General features: G+C 32.7%; 2 protein-coding genes across 2 annotated transcripts; both read right to left on the reverse strand.

The window, feature by feature from the left end:
* Positions 1-602: 602 nt before the first annotated feature.
* LOC149373888 (uncharacterized) lies at positions 603-4,067 on the reverse strand. The gene is made up of 2 exons (XM_089595400.1): positions 4,036-4,067; positions 603-1,624 (listed from the first exon to the last, which is right to left on the reverse strand). Exon 2 carries the CDS (start codon positions 1,477-1,479, stop codon positions 637-639), a length of 843 nt encoding a protein of 280 aa, XP_089451526.1. The 5' UTR covers positions 1,480-1,624; positions 4,036-4,067; the 3' UTR covers positions 603-636.
* Positions 4,068-7,444: 3,377 nt separating this feature from the next.
* On the reverse strand, positions 7,445-13,265 carry LOC149373889 (uncharacterized). Its single transcript, XM_089595320.1, has 2 exons — positions 13,124-13,265; positions 7,445-9,358 (listed from the first exon to the last, which is right to left on the reverse strand). The coding sequence occupies exon 2, from the start codon at positions 9,245-9,247 to the stop codon at positions 7,802-7,804; it is 1,446 nt and encodes a 481-aa protein (XP_089451446.1). The 5' UTR covers positions 9,248-9,358; positions 13,124-13,265; the 3' UTR covers positions 7,445-7,801.
* Positions 13,266-15,465: the final 2,200 nt, after the last annotated feature.

Raw genomic sequence — 15,465 nt, forward strand, 5'->3', positions numbered from 1 at the left:
ATCACAAAAACAGTTATCAAGTAAATAATATCAAACTTGAACAAATATTATACAAAGACTATACCATCACGTCCAAGGCTAGTATAAAATGTCTTTAAAATTTATGTTTCTCATATACAATTTTTTCGTAGTCGTTATTCAATGCTCACGTGTATGTTCCTTGCATTTTAAAAGTCACTAGCCAGTACGTGTATGCATGTATTTTTTTTTTGAGCTGAAAACACTGAAAGAAAAAAATGATAAAAATGATAGAGAAATTCTAGTAAAAATCACTATTTCGTACAGTAAATTGGATGAAAGTTGGAAAAAAAGGAAAAAATTATTACTTTTCACAGTAAATATTGTTGTTCTAACAGTAAAAATTATAGTTTGAATAGTTAGAATTATGGTTAGAACAGAAAACATTACCATACTGGAACAGTAAACCATAAAAGGATTGGATGGTAAATTTTACTTTTTACTATTTAAACCATAATTTTAACTGCTGAAACAATAATATTTAGTGTTGAAAATAACAATTTTCTTTTTTTTTGCCAACTTGCACCCGATTTACCGTACATCATGGAAATTTTTGCTGTAATTTCTCGACAATTTTTACCATTTTTTTCTTCCAGTGCACAAAACACCTCTTCCCCATCAAGGTTTTCTACACTCGTACAAACGCTTATTGCCAGCGTGTGTCATTTTGTGCTTTTCGAGTTCACTCCTTCGAGAAAAAGATTTCCCACATCCACGCACATGGCACTTGTAGGGAAAACCATCAGTGTGCGTCCGGTAATGGTTCAACAGGTGATTTCGCCGAGTAAAAGCCCGTCCGCATTCGGGTTTACTGCACTCGTAAGGCCGCACGCCCCCGTGGATGCGCATGTGCGCCGAGAGATTACATCGTTCTTTAAAAGCTTTTCTACACCCAGGCACATTGCACTGGAAGGGCCGCTCGCCGGTGTGTGCGAGAAAGTGTCTCCGGGGCCCGCTCGCCGAGGCAAACGTTTTTCCACACCCGGGTACTTTGCACTTGTAGCGCACGCCAGTGTGTACGCGCTTGTGGTTTCTCAGCACACTTGGTTGAGCGAAGGCTTTTTCGCAGCCGGGCTCGGGACACTTGTAGGGCCGCTCGCCGGTGTGTATGCGCAAGTGAACGTTCAAAGTACTTTTCGAAGCGAAAGCTTTTTCACACGTGGGTTCTTTGCACTTGTAGGGCCGCTCGCCGGTGTGCACGCGAAAGTGAATGATGAGGTTTTGTTTGTGAGCGAAATCTTGTCCACACTCGTCGCATGTGAAACGTAATTGTCCACTGTGTACGTACGAGTGTCTGTCGAGGAGGCATTTGTCGGCGAATTTTTTTCCACAATTGCCTTCGTCGCACACGTAGGGACGCTCGCCGGTGTGTTTACGCACGTGGATTGTGAGTTTGCTTTGGCGAGCGAAAGGTTTTTTACAGAATCGACACTCGAGAAGTCGTTTTTTCTTCTCCTCCATTGAAAGACTTTTTCTTATCAATTTCAATGTTAATACGGATAATTGGCGTGAATTCGTGTATAGTCCGTCCTGGTTTCGATGACTAGTAATTTTTAAAACTGGATTCTTGTGGGGAATGGACAACACTTTAGTGTGCCAATTTAGCCTGAAAATTTTAGTGAAAGATAATTTAACTTGAATGATAATTTTCTTTGATTGTGAGGCAGTTACACGTTGGAATCAGAGTTTGTAACCGCGTGTAAATGGGTAAAAAAAGGGGAATGTTCTCGTACTTATAGGAAAAGGTACCTTTGGGTATTTTCCTATCTCAAAAGATCGATTGTCACGTGTCTGAAGCTTTTTTATACTTTGTATGATTGGTTGAAACAGGTCTATAGAGTTTAGTAGGATTTTTCAAAGATCAATTGCATTTAATTGCAGAAAAAACAAAAATGAAATAAATTCCTCACATAGATGTAATCAAGAGTAACTCTACTTGATTTGCTTAATCTAAAAAAAAAAAAAAAAAAAAAAATCAGACAAAAAACTTTATTTGACCTTTCTATGAAATAAAATTACACATAATTATCGAATGTCCCTTATATTAATTATGCTACGTAGCATAAATTTTTAGTAAAAGAAATATTTTTAAATTTAAAAAAAAAATTGTGTAATTAATGGAAACATAAACGTTGCAAAGTTAAGATTTAGAGTGTTCATGCATACGTTTAAAAAAGACCAAAAATTAGCTAAATTGTAATCTTCCTTGTAGTATGGTGCGCTTATTAAATAATAAAACTGAGTATAAAAGTAGTCACATAAGTCAGATCATGCGAAACACGTTCAACATAACTAGTATAAATAAAAAATAAATTTATCAATACTTTAATTCTAAAAAGTATTGTGAAAATTCTAAAAGTAGTACATCACACACAGTGTTTTAACAATTAAGCTGTATAGGATTTAACTCACTAAGCGAAAAATAGAATCGTGTAAATGTTAACATACAGTTATTGAAGCTGACAAATTTAATTAAACATTACTGGTATGGCCATTGAGCAACTATAGGTTGGAACCTCGAACCCCAAAATTTTTTATAATTTTATAAATATTTAGTAGTTAAGAAATTTTCATGAAATTTTAACAAGTATAGAGAACTTATAACACTCATTTTATACGTTTCAATAATTTATAAAAACCTTGAAAAACTATTAGAGATATGGGTATTGGCTCAAAACAATAATAGTTTATTTTCAAGACGCATAATATTAATTCTAAGTCATTCAAATTTTGATGTTGTACAAATACAATCAATTTTTTTTTAGTTTTTGGATCTTATAAAAGTTGTAATGTTTAATGCAATTGGCATAATTAAAAGATCTTCCAAGATGTACAAGTGTAAGTTAACAATCATAAAAAACAATTTCAGTAAAAATAATTTTTACTGTTACATTGCATGGATTAAGAACGATCGAAGGTCACTAACTCCCTCTTGACAGATTGCTTTTAAACAATAGTATGGAAAAAGTTATAAATATAGCTATGACAATGACAAAAACCAGAATAATAATAATCACATGTAATGAAAATCTTACGGATATGTTTTTATTATTATTTATGAATGTTAGACACCGTCATAAAATAAGAAAATTGATCTTCGTTTCATTATAAGTATATTTTATGAAAAATAATCTTTCGTAAGATTTTTGTTTTTTAATTTAACTAAATAAACATATCTTATAATAGTTTACATTTATAAATGCATCTGATGTTTATTTAAAAAAAATATACTTTTGTACATATTTGATTTTTTCTTGAAATATAAATGTTTTGAAATTAAAAATAAACACTTTTGAAGATTACAGTGTTACTTAAACTGTTACGACTACATTTATGTGTGCCTATTTAAATTTTAATTATACAGTAACTTTTGTCTTTAGATAACTTCTTAGCTTAGCTTTGCGCACTCAATAATATTTTCTAATAAAAGATATTTTAATAAGTATTCTCTTAATTCATAAGTAGTGTTGACTGATCTATAAATTCTTCCCCTTAGTAGTACCAGAGATTATTTTCTGGTAGTACACCCATTTTTATTTTGCTAAAAAAATACTGTGTAACGTACTTAACTTATACACTATAGCCTTATAACCTTTATTTATATTTTACATCTATTTTTCATCTAAACTAAGGACAATCTAATAAAACTACAGACGATTTGTTTTTAAAATCCACGAATGTCATTTGACCCCTACAATCACGTGACCTCAGCTTGAACCAATCATATAACATCAAATACTTCATTCGAAGTTATTCTTTTTATGATGACTAATTAAGTACTAGTGAACTTGATTTATTTATTAAAATTTAAACAGTTTGATCCTTTTTTAAATCACGGAAAATAAGTCACGTGGTCAGTTTCAAAAAATTTCCCATCGACTAAAAAGGCTTCAATCACGTGACAATCAATCTTTTAAGACAGGATAATAGGGTTGCATGACTTACACAGTACACATCGTAAAAGCGCGCGCTGAGCCTCCTCTCCTGATTTGTAAATAACATAACCCTTACCCTTACCTGATAGTGCTAGGTGCGCTGTTCGAATACCCGCGTAAAAGTAGGATTACAGCTCTTAAGAAATCGCTTTGGTTTGAATAAAAAGGGTAGGTGCACTGATTACGTAAAAACTTCTACCTTACATCCTATCTGCAACTGTACCTGCTGAAGCGACACAATAGGGACGTTACGGCTTGTTGGACTCCGAATGATGCGTAACAAATGTACACTTGTCTTTACAACCTGTTGCTGCTTACAGGAAGCTAATACACGAGGAAGCACTCTATATGTATATGTATATTATGGCGTGGGAGAGCCTGACAGCATGGATTACACAATGCAGTAATGCCAATTTAAACGAGTCTGGACTCAGCTGGTCTCGGCTCATATGTAGTAGTGTAGAAATTATTTTTTGAAGACTGTGGTTAGACTAGGTCCACCGTGATATGCTAACTCTCAGCTTTATGCCGTGGGCCGTGGGCCTTATGTATACAATATATACATCTAAAATGCGGCATCAATTCTCAGCGCCAAAATTCAATAATTCGTAAAGTAGGTAACATTTTTTTGCGATTTATATCTGATTTTAAATCGTTTTATAGGTGCTGGTTTCGATTTTTTAAAAGTTTTCTCTGGGGTTCTGAAATATTTAATTTTTCAATTAATCAACTGACATAAAAATTTAATTCTAAATTAATTTTTTTTTCCTTTTTTTTTTCAATTGAGAATTAAATGTAATAATAAGTTCAAAGTTTTTTTGACGAATACTTTAATTAAATTATTTATTAAAAGTTTTTGCATTGAAAATAAAGCTGAATTTACAATTAATAAGTATTTTACTAAAATTAATCCAAATAAATAAAACACTGTCATTCTGTATTATAAGCTTTCAAATTCTAATAACCCTACAACCCATGTTAACTCATAAACTAGAGAAAAATTAGTCAATAATTGATTATTTCACTATTCTTTACTACAAAGTTAATTACGTGAAAATTTTTTGTGACTTTTATCTGATTTTAAATCGTTTTATAGGTGCTGATTTCAATTTTTTGGAATTTTCATAAGGTTCTAACATTTTTTATTTTTTAATTAAACAACTGGAATATAACTTTTGTTAGGAATTCAATATAATAATAAGTTAAGAGTTATTTTGACGAATAATATAATCAAATAAACAATTAAAAGTTTTTAAATTAAAAATTAAGTTAAACTTATAACTAATAAGTATTTTATTAAAATTACCTGTTAGTTTAAAGATGTTTAATGACTTTTTCAAAATACAGTGAAAGCATTTTTTTTTTTTTTTAGTAAGCTTTCTCTGATTTATACAAATCAATATAGCTAACAGTGAAAGCAATAGAACTTTTAACAATAATTATGCGAAGTGTCAGGAAATTATAAATTTTGTTTCAATATTTTTTGCTGAAAATATTTTTAGTAATGACAATCAAGCATAAATTCTTTGCTTTTTTGAAAAGCTTGTACAAGGTATTGAAATTTTATAAATAAAAATAATTTTTGTCAAAAAATATTGAAAAATTTATTAAAGTTTCTTGACCCTCTGAATAGTTCTGGTTAAAAATTTAATTGCCTTGTTTTCCTTCTTCTCGAATCTTGCAAACTGTACATAGTATAGTTAAAAAATTAATTTAATTGTTAATTAAAATTGATTTTAGAGAGTAAATACGTTATTTGAATTTTTTGTTAATGAGAAATTGAATTGATATAATTGTTAACTGAAATCTAAACTAATAAAACAACGAAATTTAATGCTTCATTATAGACTTTATTTTAATTGAGGTATCATTCAAATTTTTCAGAACTTATAATTATAATAATAATAATAATAATGATAACAATAACAATAGTAATAATAATAATAATAAAAAAATAATAATAATAATCAATAAGAAATTAAAATAAGAATAATATAAATAATAATCATAAATATGAATGTTTATGTAGAACAAACTATTCATCAGGATAATTATACTTATTAGTTGATTGAAGTCATGCCCTACCTCACGACTAGAGGATTTAATTAGTTTGAGTTTTGAGTTGATTTTGTTGATATTGAGTTTTCAACTGAAAATTCAAATGGAATATTAAAATTTAATAAAAATAGTTTAAGGTCAAATTTTTTTAAGAACAAAAAATGTACTAAGCCACGAAGTTTTTGTAATTTCTTAAACCAATTGATATTTTGTAAAAAATGTTTCAAATAATTGAAAAAAATACAAACAACAAAATCTCTATAGTACTTAGTTGGTTAAAAAAATATCAAGCATATGACACTTTCTTTTTATATATTTCTCATTCTGCTGATATAGACTTAAATTTTATTTTTTTTATAAAACCTTCAAACCGATTGATTAAGTTTACCCCACGAGTGATATTTAAATTATTATTTAAACGTCAATTTATAAAGCATCAAGATTTTTTCTATGGAATCGGAAGTCAACAGGAACTTCATTCATTTTATTTCTTATAGTTACTTACCCTAAAATATTTTATTGATGTGGAAGGTTGTTATGGTAAAATAAAGATGGATCGATATGTGCAATGGTTTTATTTTAGGAAAATTTCAATATATGTACATAATGAGAAAGAAAAATAAATATTTATGCACATAATATATACATGTTTTGTCTTCTCTTTTTTATCTTGTATTTTTTCCTGTTTTTTTTAAAAATAATTAATTGTGATATTGATGTACTCAAATTAATATTATTACCACGTACTAAACAAAATTGTGTTAACCCCTGTAGACAATTTTTATTTTATATTTAATTTTCGTGATTACTGTAAGGTTTCTTAGTTCTCTTAATTTTCCTAATTTTTGGACTTCCTTTTCATTTTTTTTTCTTTTTTCTCATATCCACATAATTATGCTATTACAATTACCTTAACTACACTTTGATAACAAATATTTGCTGTAATAGTGATCGAAACTGAATGAGTAAATAAAATATAACTATGTTTTCTAAGTTTACATTATACATGTTAACTATGATAATACAATGTTTATAATCACTTAAAGTAATACGTACAATATTTTATATCGCATTTAAGAAAACGAAAAAATAGTAATAACTGTGTGTAATGAAGGTTACATGTTCAAATAGTTATTAAACTATACCGTTGACAGTGACGTAGAAATAAGACTATAAATTTCCAAAAACTTGAAAAAATACACGAGGTCATGCGTTGCCATACAAAATTTCTTTTACGAAGTATAACATTAATTTATAACTCGGGTGGTAGTGCTATTAAGTATTTATTAATATAACTTTCAAATCTCATTTGAGAAAAATCATAAATTATAAGTAATAATAGCTTTTGTGATACAGTTATAAAATGACAAATACGTTGAACTAATATTTCGTGCACAATTAATTCTAAAATATTTCTACTAAAAAAAAAAAAAAAAAAAAAAATCAGTTGTTGCGAACACAAATGAGTCAATGGCAGAGATACATTGATGCAAATAACATTGAAATTTAACAAATGTTACATCGGACGAGTAGTAATTGATAGTGCCTTTAAAAAAATCGAAGAGTCAATTGTTACTACTTTTTTTCTTTACAAAGTTTTCTTTATGAAATTCAAGTCATGTATCTATTGATATTGAGTGCAAATGAGTAACATATGATTAAGTTATTCAGTCGACGCGTCTTCATATACTTGTCTACGATCATTGTACTTAAAGGGAGACTCGTTAACGAGTGCAAACGTGGGTTTCCGTAGATCACCACTCAAGGCCAAAGTTTCCAGGGTTTTGACATTAAAAGGAACGCCTGCCAGAGTGCGTGCGTATGTGCGTTACGAGCTTGTTTCGTTGAGAAAAAGCTTTTCCACACCCGGGTTCGCCGCACTTGTAGGGACGCTCGCCATTGTGCGCCCGTACATGAATCGAGAGATAATGTTGCCTCGTAAAAGCTTTCCCACACCCGGGCACATTACACTTGTAGGGTCGCAGACCCATGTGCGTGCCAATGTGACTCTTCAGATTGGATTTAATGGTAAAAGCTCTCCCACACCCGGGCTCGACGCACTTGTAGGGCCGATTTCCAGTATGCGTGCGCGAGTGAATCGAGAGTTTGTTTTTCTGAGCGAAAGATTTTCCACACCCCGGCACGGTGCACTTGTAGGGCCGCTTGCGAGTGTGCGTGCCAACGTGTGTCTTCAATGTACTCCGTAGAGCAAAAGTTTTCCCACACCCGGGCTCACTGCACTTGTAGGGCCGCTCGCCCGTGTGGACCCGCACGTGCATCGACAGATTGGTTTTTTGACTAAATGTTTTTCCACACCCGGGCTCAGCGCACTTGAAGGGCCGCTCGCCAGTGTGCGTCCGCACGTGGTTCACCAGATCATGCTTGCGACCAAAAGCCCTTGCACACCCGGGCTCGTCGCACCTGTAAGGGCGCACGCCGGTGTGCGTGCGTGTGTGAGCTTTCAAATTGCACTGGACAGTGAAAGCTAGCCCACACCCGGGTTCCTTGCACTTGTAGGGACGTTTACCGGTGTGGGTGCGCACGTGCATCGAGAGATTGTTCTGTTGAGTGAAGGCTTTTCCGCAGCCGGGCTCGGGACACTTGTAGGGCCGCTCGCCGGTGTGTACGCGCATGTGAATGTGTAGTGCACTATACGAAGCAAAAGCTTTTTCACACGTGGGTTCTTTGCACTTGTAGGGCCGCTCGCCAGTGTGTACACGCATGTGAAGAAGAAGTTTGTCCTTTAGGGCAAAATCTTGGCCGCATTCGTTGCACTTGAAACGAAATTGGGCAAAGTGCGAGTACATGTGCCTTTTGAGGTTACTTTTGTCGGCAAACTTTTTCCCGCAGCCATTTTCATTGCACTCGAAGGGCCGCTCGCCGGTGTGCGTGTTCATGTGTGTTGCGAGGTTACCTCGTTGGGCAAAAGCTTTTCCGCATCCGGGTTCAGTGCACTGAAAGGGTCGCTCGCCAGTGTGCACGCGCACGTGTATTTTGAGGTAACGAAGCAAGGTAAAACTTTGCTCACATTCGTTGCATTTGTAACGAAACTCGGTAACGTGCGAGTACCTGTGCTTTTTGAGGTTACTTTCGTCGGCAAACGTTTTTCCACAATTACTTTCGGTGCATGAATAGGGACGCTCGCCAGTGTGTTTTCGCTCGTGGATTGTGAGCTTGCTTAGGCGAACAAAAATTTTGTTACAAAATCGGCACTCGTTGAGTTTTTTAATCTTCATTGAAAAATTTTTCCTCGTCAATTCACGGATAGGCTAAATTCTGGTAAAAGACGGATTAAACCCGATTAACGGGATAAACTGGATTTTTGTTGGAAGCAAATGTCGTCTTGGCTGAAAAATTAAGTAAAAGATACTTAAATTTGAATAATACTATATTTTAATTGTAATACAGTAGCAATGGGAGGTGGGGTGTGTTTAAGTAGATGAAAATGGTCGAAAAGGTTGATTTGGTGCTGCTTTTACAATGAGTAATGCCAATTAATACAGATTCTACAAAATACTAGGCATAAAAATCCTAAAAAGCTAAGTATAAGTTTCAGAAGCTACATACATAACTTGTAAGGTCTATACTTTTTGTGCTATTTAAAAAAAAAAAAAATTGTTTTAACTTTACGAATTTTTTAAACAATAGTCCAAAAAAAATTTAGTTGTTCCTGAAGATGGATATTTAAAAGTTTAGGTTGATTATATATGAAAATACTTTTTTTCCTACATTATCTGTGAGTTTTCACTAAAACCGTAGATCTCTTACACTATTGGTGTTACAAGGGTGGACATCATGCAGCACAGTATGCGTGCACTTTCGAGAGGCTGCGCACTCTTGAAGTCATTACAAAACATTTCATAAGTCATTCTAAGTCTTTCAAAGACTTCGGATGTCTCAAAAAGACTTCAGACTTTTTACTGGGACTTTAAAAGTGCATGTAGCTTAAAGTCATTACAAAACATTTCATAAGTCATTCTAAGTTTTTCAAAGACTTCGGATGTCTCAAAAAGACTTCAGACTTTTTACTGGGACTTTAAAAGTGCATGTAGCTTAAAGTCATTACAAAACATTTCATAAGTCATTCTAAGTTTTTCAAAGACTTCGGATGTCTCAAAAAGACTTCAGACTTTTTACTGGGACTTTAAAAGTGCATGTAGCTTAAAATCATTACAAAACATTTCATAAGTCATTCTAAATCTTTCAAACACTTTAGAAATCTCAAAAAGACTTCAGACTTCTTACCGGGACTTTATGAGTACATAAATATTATTTAAAGTCATTAACAAAGTCTGTAAGTCATTCTAAGTCTTTCAAAGACTTCAGTAATTTTACCGGGACTCCAAGAGTACATATAGCTGAGGGTCTTTAAAAAAGGCTTTATGAGTCATTTTAAGGAGGCTTCATCACTGATTGTACAAGAACTTTGACAGATATATTATTAAAGTTGAGATCGCGCTAAATCCAATGGTATCTTTATTTTTATGGGTTGGTGATCAAAATCCGGAGATAATTCAATTCAAAGTTAACACTTTTCGAGCTGGCCTAACACAGTCTCTTATGGCCGAAGACCTGAAGCAAACTTTTGACTATCAATTAAACTACTAAAATGGGATGTACAACCAAAAAAATATACTTACCATAACCCTGACAGTTTCATCTTTAAGAAACCGGGTGACTTTATATGTTGGCGATGAAAAAATTGATAAAATAGCTAAAATACTATTTTGGTCTGTAATTACGTTTGGTGAGTGCAGTGACAAACACTGCCGGCCATATTGGTCTAGGGAGCGTGCACAATAAAAAAAATTTGAATTTGTAAAATAACATGAAAACTTTTATAATGATTTTTCAATTTTCATTTGTTGGGTAATAACGCAGTAAATTATGGCAATCATTAATATTAAATTATTCGACAGTTGACTGTATAAATATGTAGTAAACTGTATATAATAGCACATAGATTCAGTTGAAAATAAAACAAACTTCATTACCGATATACTACTAGTATAAAAGGAAGCTTTCGTCTAGTGACATCGCATCGATCGTCACTGAATTGACTACCGCAGTAGGCGATGGAGCCTCATTAAGTCTTTCAAAGACTTCAGAAGTCCCCAAAAGATTTCAGAGTGCACAGCGCTTCGAGCACTGTTTATGTATACGCACTATTATAGCAAGTATAAGGTATACTATCTTAAAAACTCCAGCTATTGGTGTTCACTATGAGCTAATTTTTTTTTAATTAAAAAAATTTTTTTTTAATTATTTTATTTTATTTTTTTTGCATATGGTCATGACTTTATTATTTACGCGGAGCCTTGCACTTTTTACGTTTACAAAATGAAGTTGGCTCAAGACAATACTCGTTTATTTTCAAGGCATCGCTTATGCTGTGTACTAAGGATTTGGTTTCACGTAACGCTACGAGGACGGTACGGTGAGAGAATCTACAAACTGGTTCAGGAGGCTTTACAAGTGCTTTTATTATGACGCTCATGGAGAAGACCTACCAAGGTACCAAGGACGAGAAACAGAATACCGATCGATGAAATCTTAATTTTTTTTTAGCAATAACAGGTATCTTTGTAAAAAAAATACTAGGCAAAGGTATATTAAAATCGGTTAAGGAAATTCTCAGCCATGATCAATTATTGTATCCGCACGCATTTATGCACTCACAAATACTGTTCCGTATTCTTATCTTACTATCACTTTTCGTTTAAAATTCAACAATTTTTTAAATTTTTCAACATGAAATATCATAAAACCGTGAGGAAAAGCAGTTTCTAACAATCAGTGTTAGAGAGAAAATTTATTTTTAAGAAATTGTCAAAATAAAAATAAAAAAAAATTAGCACAAAGGAGGTTTGGGAGTAATAATAAAATGCAGAGATCCCGATAACATTGATTTTTCTTGATAATCTAAAATATATTGAACTTCCATAAATTTTTACAATATTTTTTATAAGTCACTTTTATAAGAATTATACAAATGAAAATTACGTGATTAACATAGGCTCTTATGGGATGAAACCTCAACTTTGTGATTTACATAACAAAAAATTTTTGGAACATACATATGTATTGAAAAATTCAACGAGTTTCAAAATTGTTAGATACAAAATATTCTAAAACTGTGAAAAAATCAATTTCAATAAATAAAGTTTTTGAATAATTTACTTTTTTTAATTCTTAAAATATAAATAAAAATCAATTGATAAAATTACAATTTTATTTCACAGTGATGATAGATGTACAAAAATCAAAAGAATTGGACAAGGTTTGTTAAAATTGGTCAAGGGAATCCTTAGATGTGACTGATTACACACATACATACACTTTCACACAGGCGTATAGAAAGAGAGAGAGAGATTTCTGCCAGAGTACTTTACTTTGATTCTGAACTTTAGAAAACACATCTGATTTTATCGTTCGGATTAATAATAGTAACAACAACAAAAATAATAGTAATAATTACAACAATGATAGCACTATCATTTTTATAAAAATGAAAATAATCATGAAATAATAATTAATGTATTAAAAAATGTTTACCCTCTATAAAACTTACACAATGTGATGAAAAATAAAATTACACTAAATTTTATTACATTTGTCATGAAACGTATTACATTTTTATTTATTTTTTATTTATTTTATTAATTTTTATTTAACAAAATTTTATTTTTTATTTTAAAATAGTCAAATAGCTATAGTCCACAACAGTGTATACATTTACACATGTCCGTGACATTTATTTTAACAGCCATATTTAAGTACTTTTTTTTTTTTGTTCTTGGAATCTACAAGTTACGTAACTGAAAATAAAACTACTTAAGGATTTTCGTACTTAACACTTAAACCTGAGTTTATTTGTGCCAACTGAAGTTACTACATTGAAACAGTAACTCTCGTATTCATAAAATTGCGTGACTCATATTGTAAATGCGCGTGCTAAGCTTCCTTTTCCGGTTTTGCAAATAACCCGCTCTTTTACCTAATAGCGCTAGTGGCGTTCTTCAAAACCGGCATCAAAGTGGGAGAGTGCAGCACCAGGAAATCGTGTGGGTTAAGTGATAAGGTAAATACGAGGATAACAAAGAAACGCCTACCTGAACTCCTGCGGCTGCACCTGTCGAAGTGATATCCTGCACTGTTAGTTAATGACTACATAGCTGGACTCCAAAGGATGCAAGACATGTATATTTTAGCCGTCCCCACAGCTTGGTATACAGCTCACGAGGTGTACGTCGGCTGCTGACTGCTATAAGTATACTCACACTGTTGGAAGCGCCGATCGGACGCCGCAGCGAGCACGATACAGTACGGTCCAAAAGTGACAGCATGGCGACACGCGGGCTCTCGGCTCTCGGCGCACGACTCGCAGCTCAAAACGTTAACCTCGGCGCTAAATTCAAAAATCAAAACCCAACGACCCTATGAACTGAGTTTTCAAATGCGAATAATTATTTTATTAACAATTTATCTGATCATACAAAAAATAGTATTGTAAATCTTTTATCCGAGATAACGATAGTTTTATTAATTAGTGTTTCCATTGCTGCTGGTAAATTTAGAAACTTGGGTTAAGATGAGTTCGAGAGTAATAATAAAATGTAGAAATCACAATAGTATATATTTTTCTTGATAGTCTAAAATGTTTTGAACCTCCATAAATTTTTTAAATATTTTTTTCTTAAGTCACTTTTAAAAGAATTTTACAAATGAAAATTATGTGATTAACATATAAGCTTATGAGACTGAACCTCAATTTGGTCGTTTATATGAACAAAAGTTTTTGAAAAATGCAAAAGTGTTGAAAAAAAACTTACCTACGAATGAATTATTGTTTTAAAATTCATTTAGTAACATTTTAAGTTATTATAGTTCATTTTAAACATTTCTAACGTTAAATAAATGTGAAGAAAATAAATGACAGGCTGTCAGTTTAAGCCTAAATAAAGTATGTCAGGAAAGATTTAAAACAATTACAGCGTAATTAAACGTTAATAGTCGGAAACCAATTTCACTCTCCGTATTTTAATGCATGGTTGTCAAATTGATTCGCAGTGCATTTCTACACATGTTATTATGAACACGATAAAATTGGTTCCTGGTTATAAAAACCTCATGAGAAGATAAAATGCACATCAATTGTGAGTTTTCCTATTATCTGAACCCATATAACACCTACACGTTTTTTGAAGGCAATTTTAACCAAGGCGTCCAAATGGAGCCAAAATAGGGATACAATTTTTCTTGTTTGCGGGTACTTGTTAATGAAATTTAGAGCCTAGCCCATAAGAATTTATCAATCCTTGCAAGCTCGGGCTTGACCGCGCATACGGTTCTGGACACAGCTGCATATGGTGCTGGTGGATAACCCACTTAGCCCACAACTCTGGGTTCTCCATCTGAATGATAATTAGTGATTCAAGAGAAATATTTAGCATATAATTTTATTCTTACCAATTAATATGCTTTATAACTACTATCTGTTCTCAACCACGTGCAATAAGAGCATGATTAGTAACGAGTCTTAATTTTTGTTTTTCCAAAATAATATAATTTTATCTTTCGTCAATGCCCACATGTCATCGATATATTTTCAGGATTGTCAATATAATGCCGTCTAACAGTTTGAAGCATAGATTAAGTGAATTCTTAATTAAAATTTAATGACCGGAAACTAATTTAACTATTAATTAATGCAGACAAAACGATCTGGAAATAAAACTGACACCTTCGTCATCATTGTACGTTCCCTACTACTCGGTAGTCAAAATTGATGCTCAAATTAATTAGCTGGTTATTGTTTTGATTGAAACTAAATTATAACTTGCTTTACCTTTACTTAAAGCCCAGACTTGTAAATAAGAGTTTTGGTGAAAAGGATTTATCGATATGTAACACTAAACGAATCATTATTTTTCCGCCCTCGGGTGGTTTTGGGAGGCTGGTACTTCCTCGGTCAAAAAAGCAGTTTTCCGATACTCGTTCGAAAAGTCTCCTTCACGAACCTCGTTACGGACCTCGCCTTCGGCTTGGGCCGCAAACCTCTTGGTTCGCAAACAAAGACTTTTCAAACTCGTAGGAAAACTACTATATCGCAACAGTGTGTGGAAAATAGGTGTTTTCCACACTATTTTTAGTGTGAAAAATCAATTTTCCCGCATAGTGAGCCGATAAAGTGTGCGGCAAATATTTTCCGCACAGTGTGCGGAAAAGGTGTGTGGCAAAGATATTTCCCTTCACTGTGCGCGGAAAAGGTTTTTCCACCCACCGAAAAAAATTTTGCTACACACCAGAAATCTCTCGAAAAACGAACTAAGATACCGTCTATGTACAACTATCGTAACCCTATCCGGTGTAAGTTTCTACTCTCAAATAAAATTCCTTCTTAATGAGTTTTTTTTTTGATAATTCCATTAAACCATATCATATTAAAATGACG

This window comes from Copidosoma floridanum, unplaced genomic scaffold, assembly GCF_036245765.1.
Source record: "Copidosoma floridanum isolate Cflo_tuat_1 unplaced genomic scaffold, Cflo_Japanese_pri ptg000025l, whole genome shotgun sequence".
Taxonomy (NCBI): Eukaryota; Metazoa; Arthropoda; class Insecta; order Hymenoptera; family Encyrtidae; genus Copidosoma; species Copidosoma floridanum.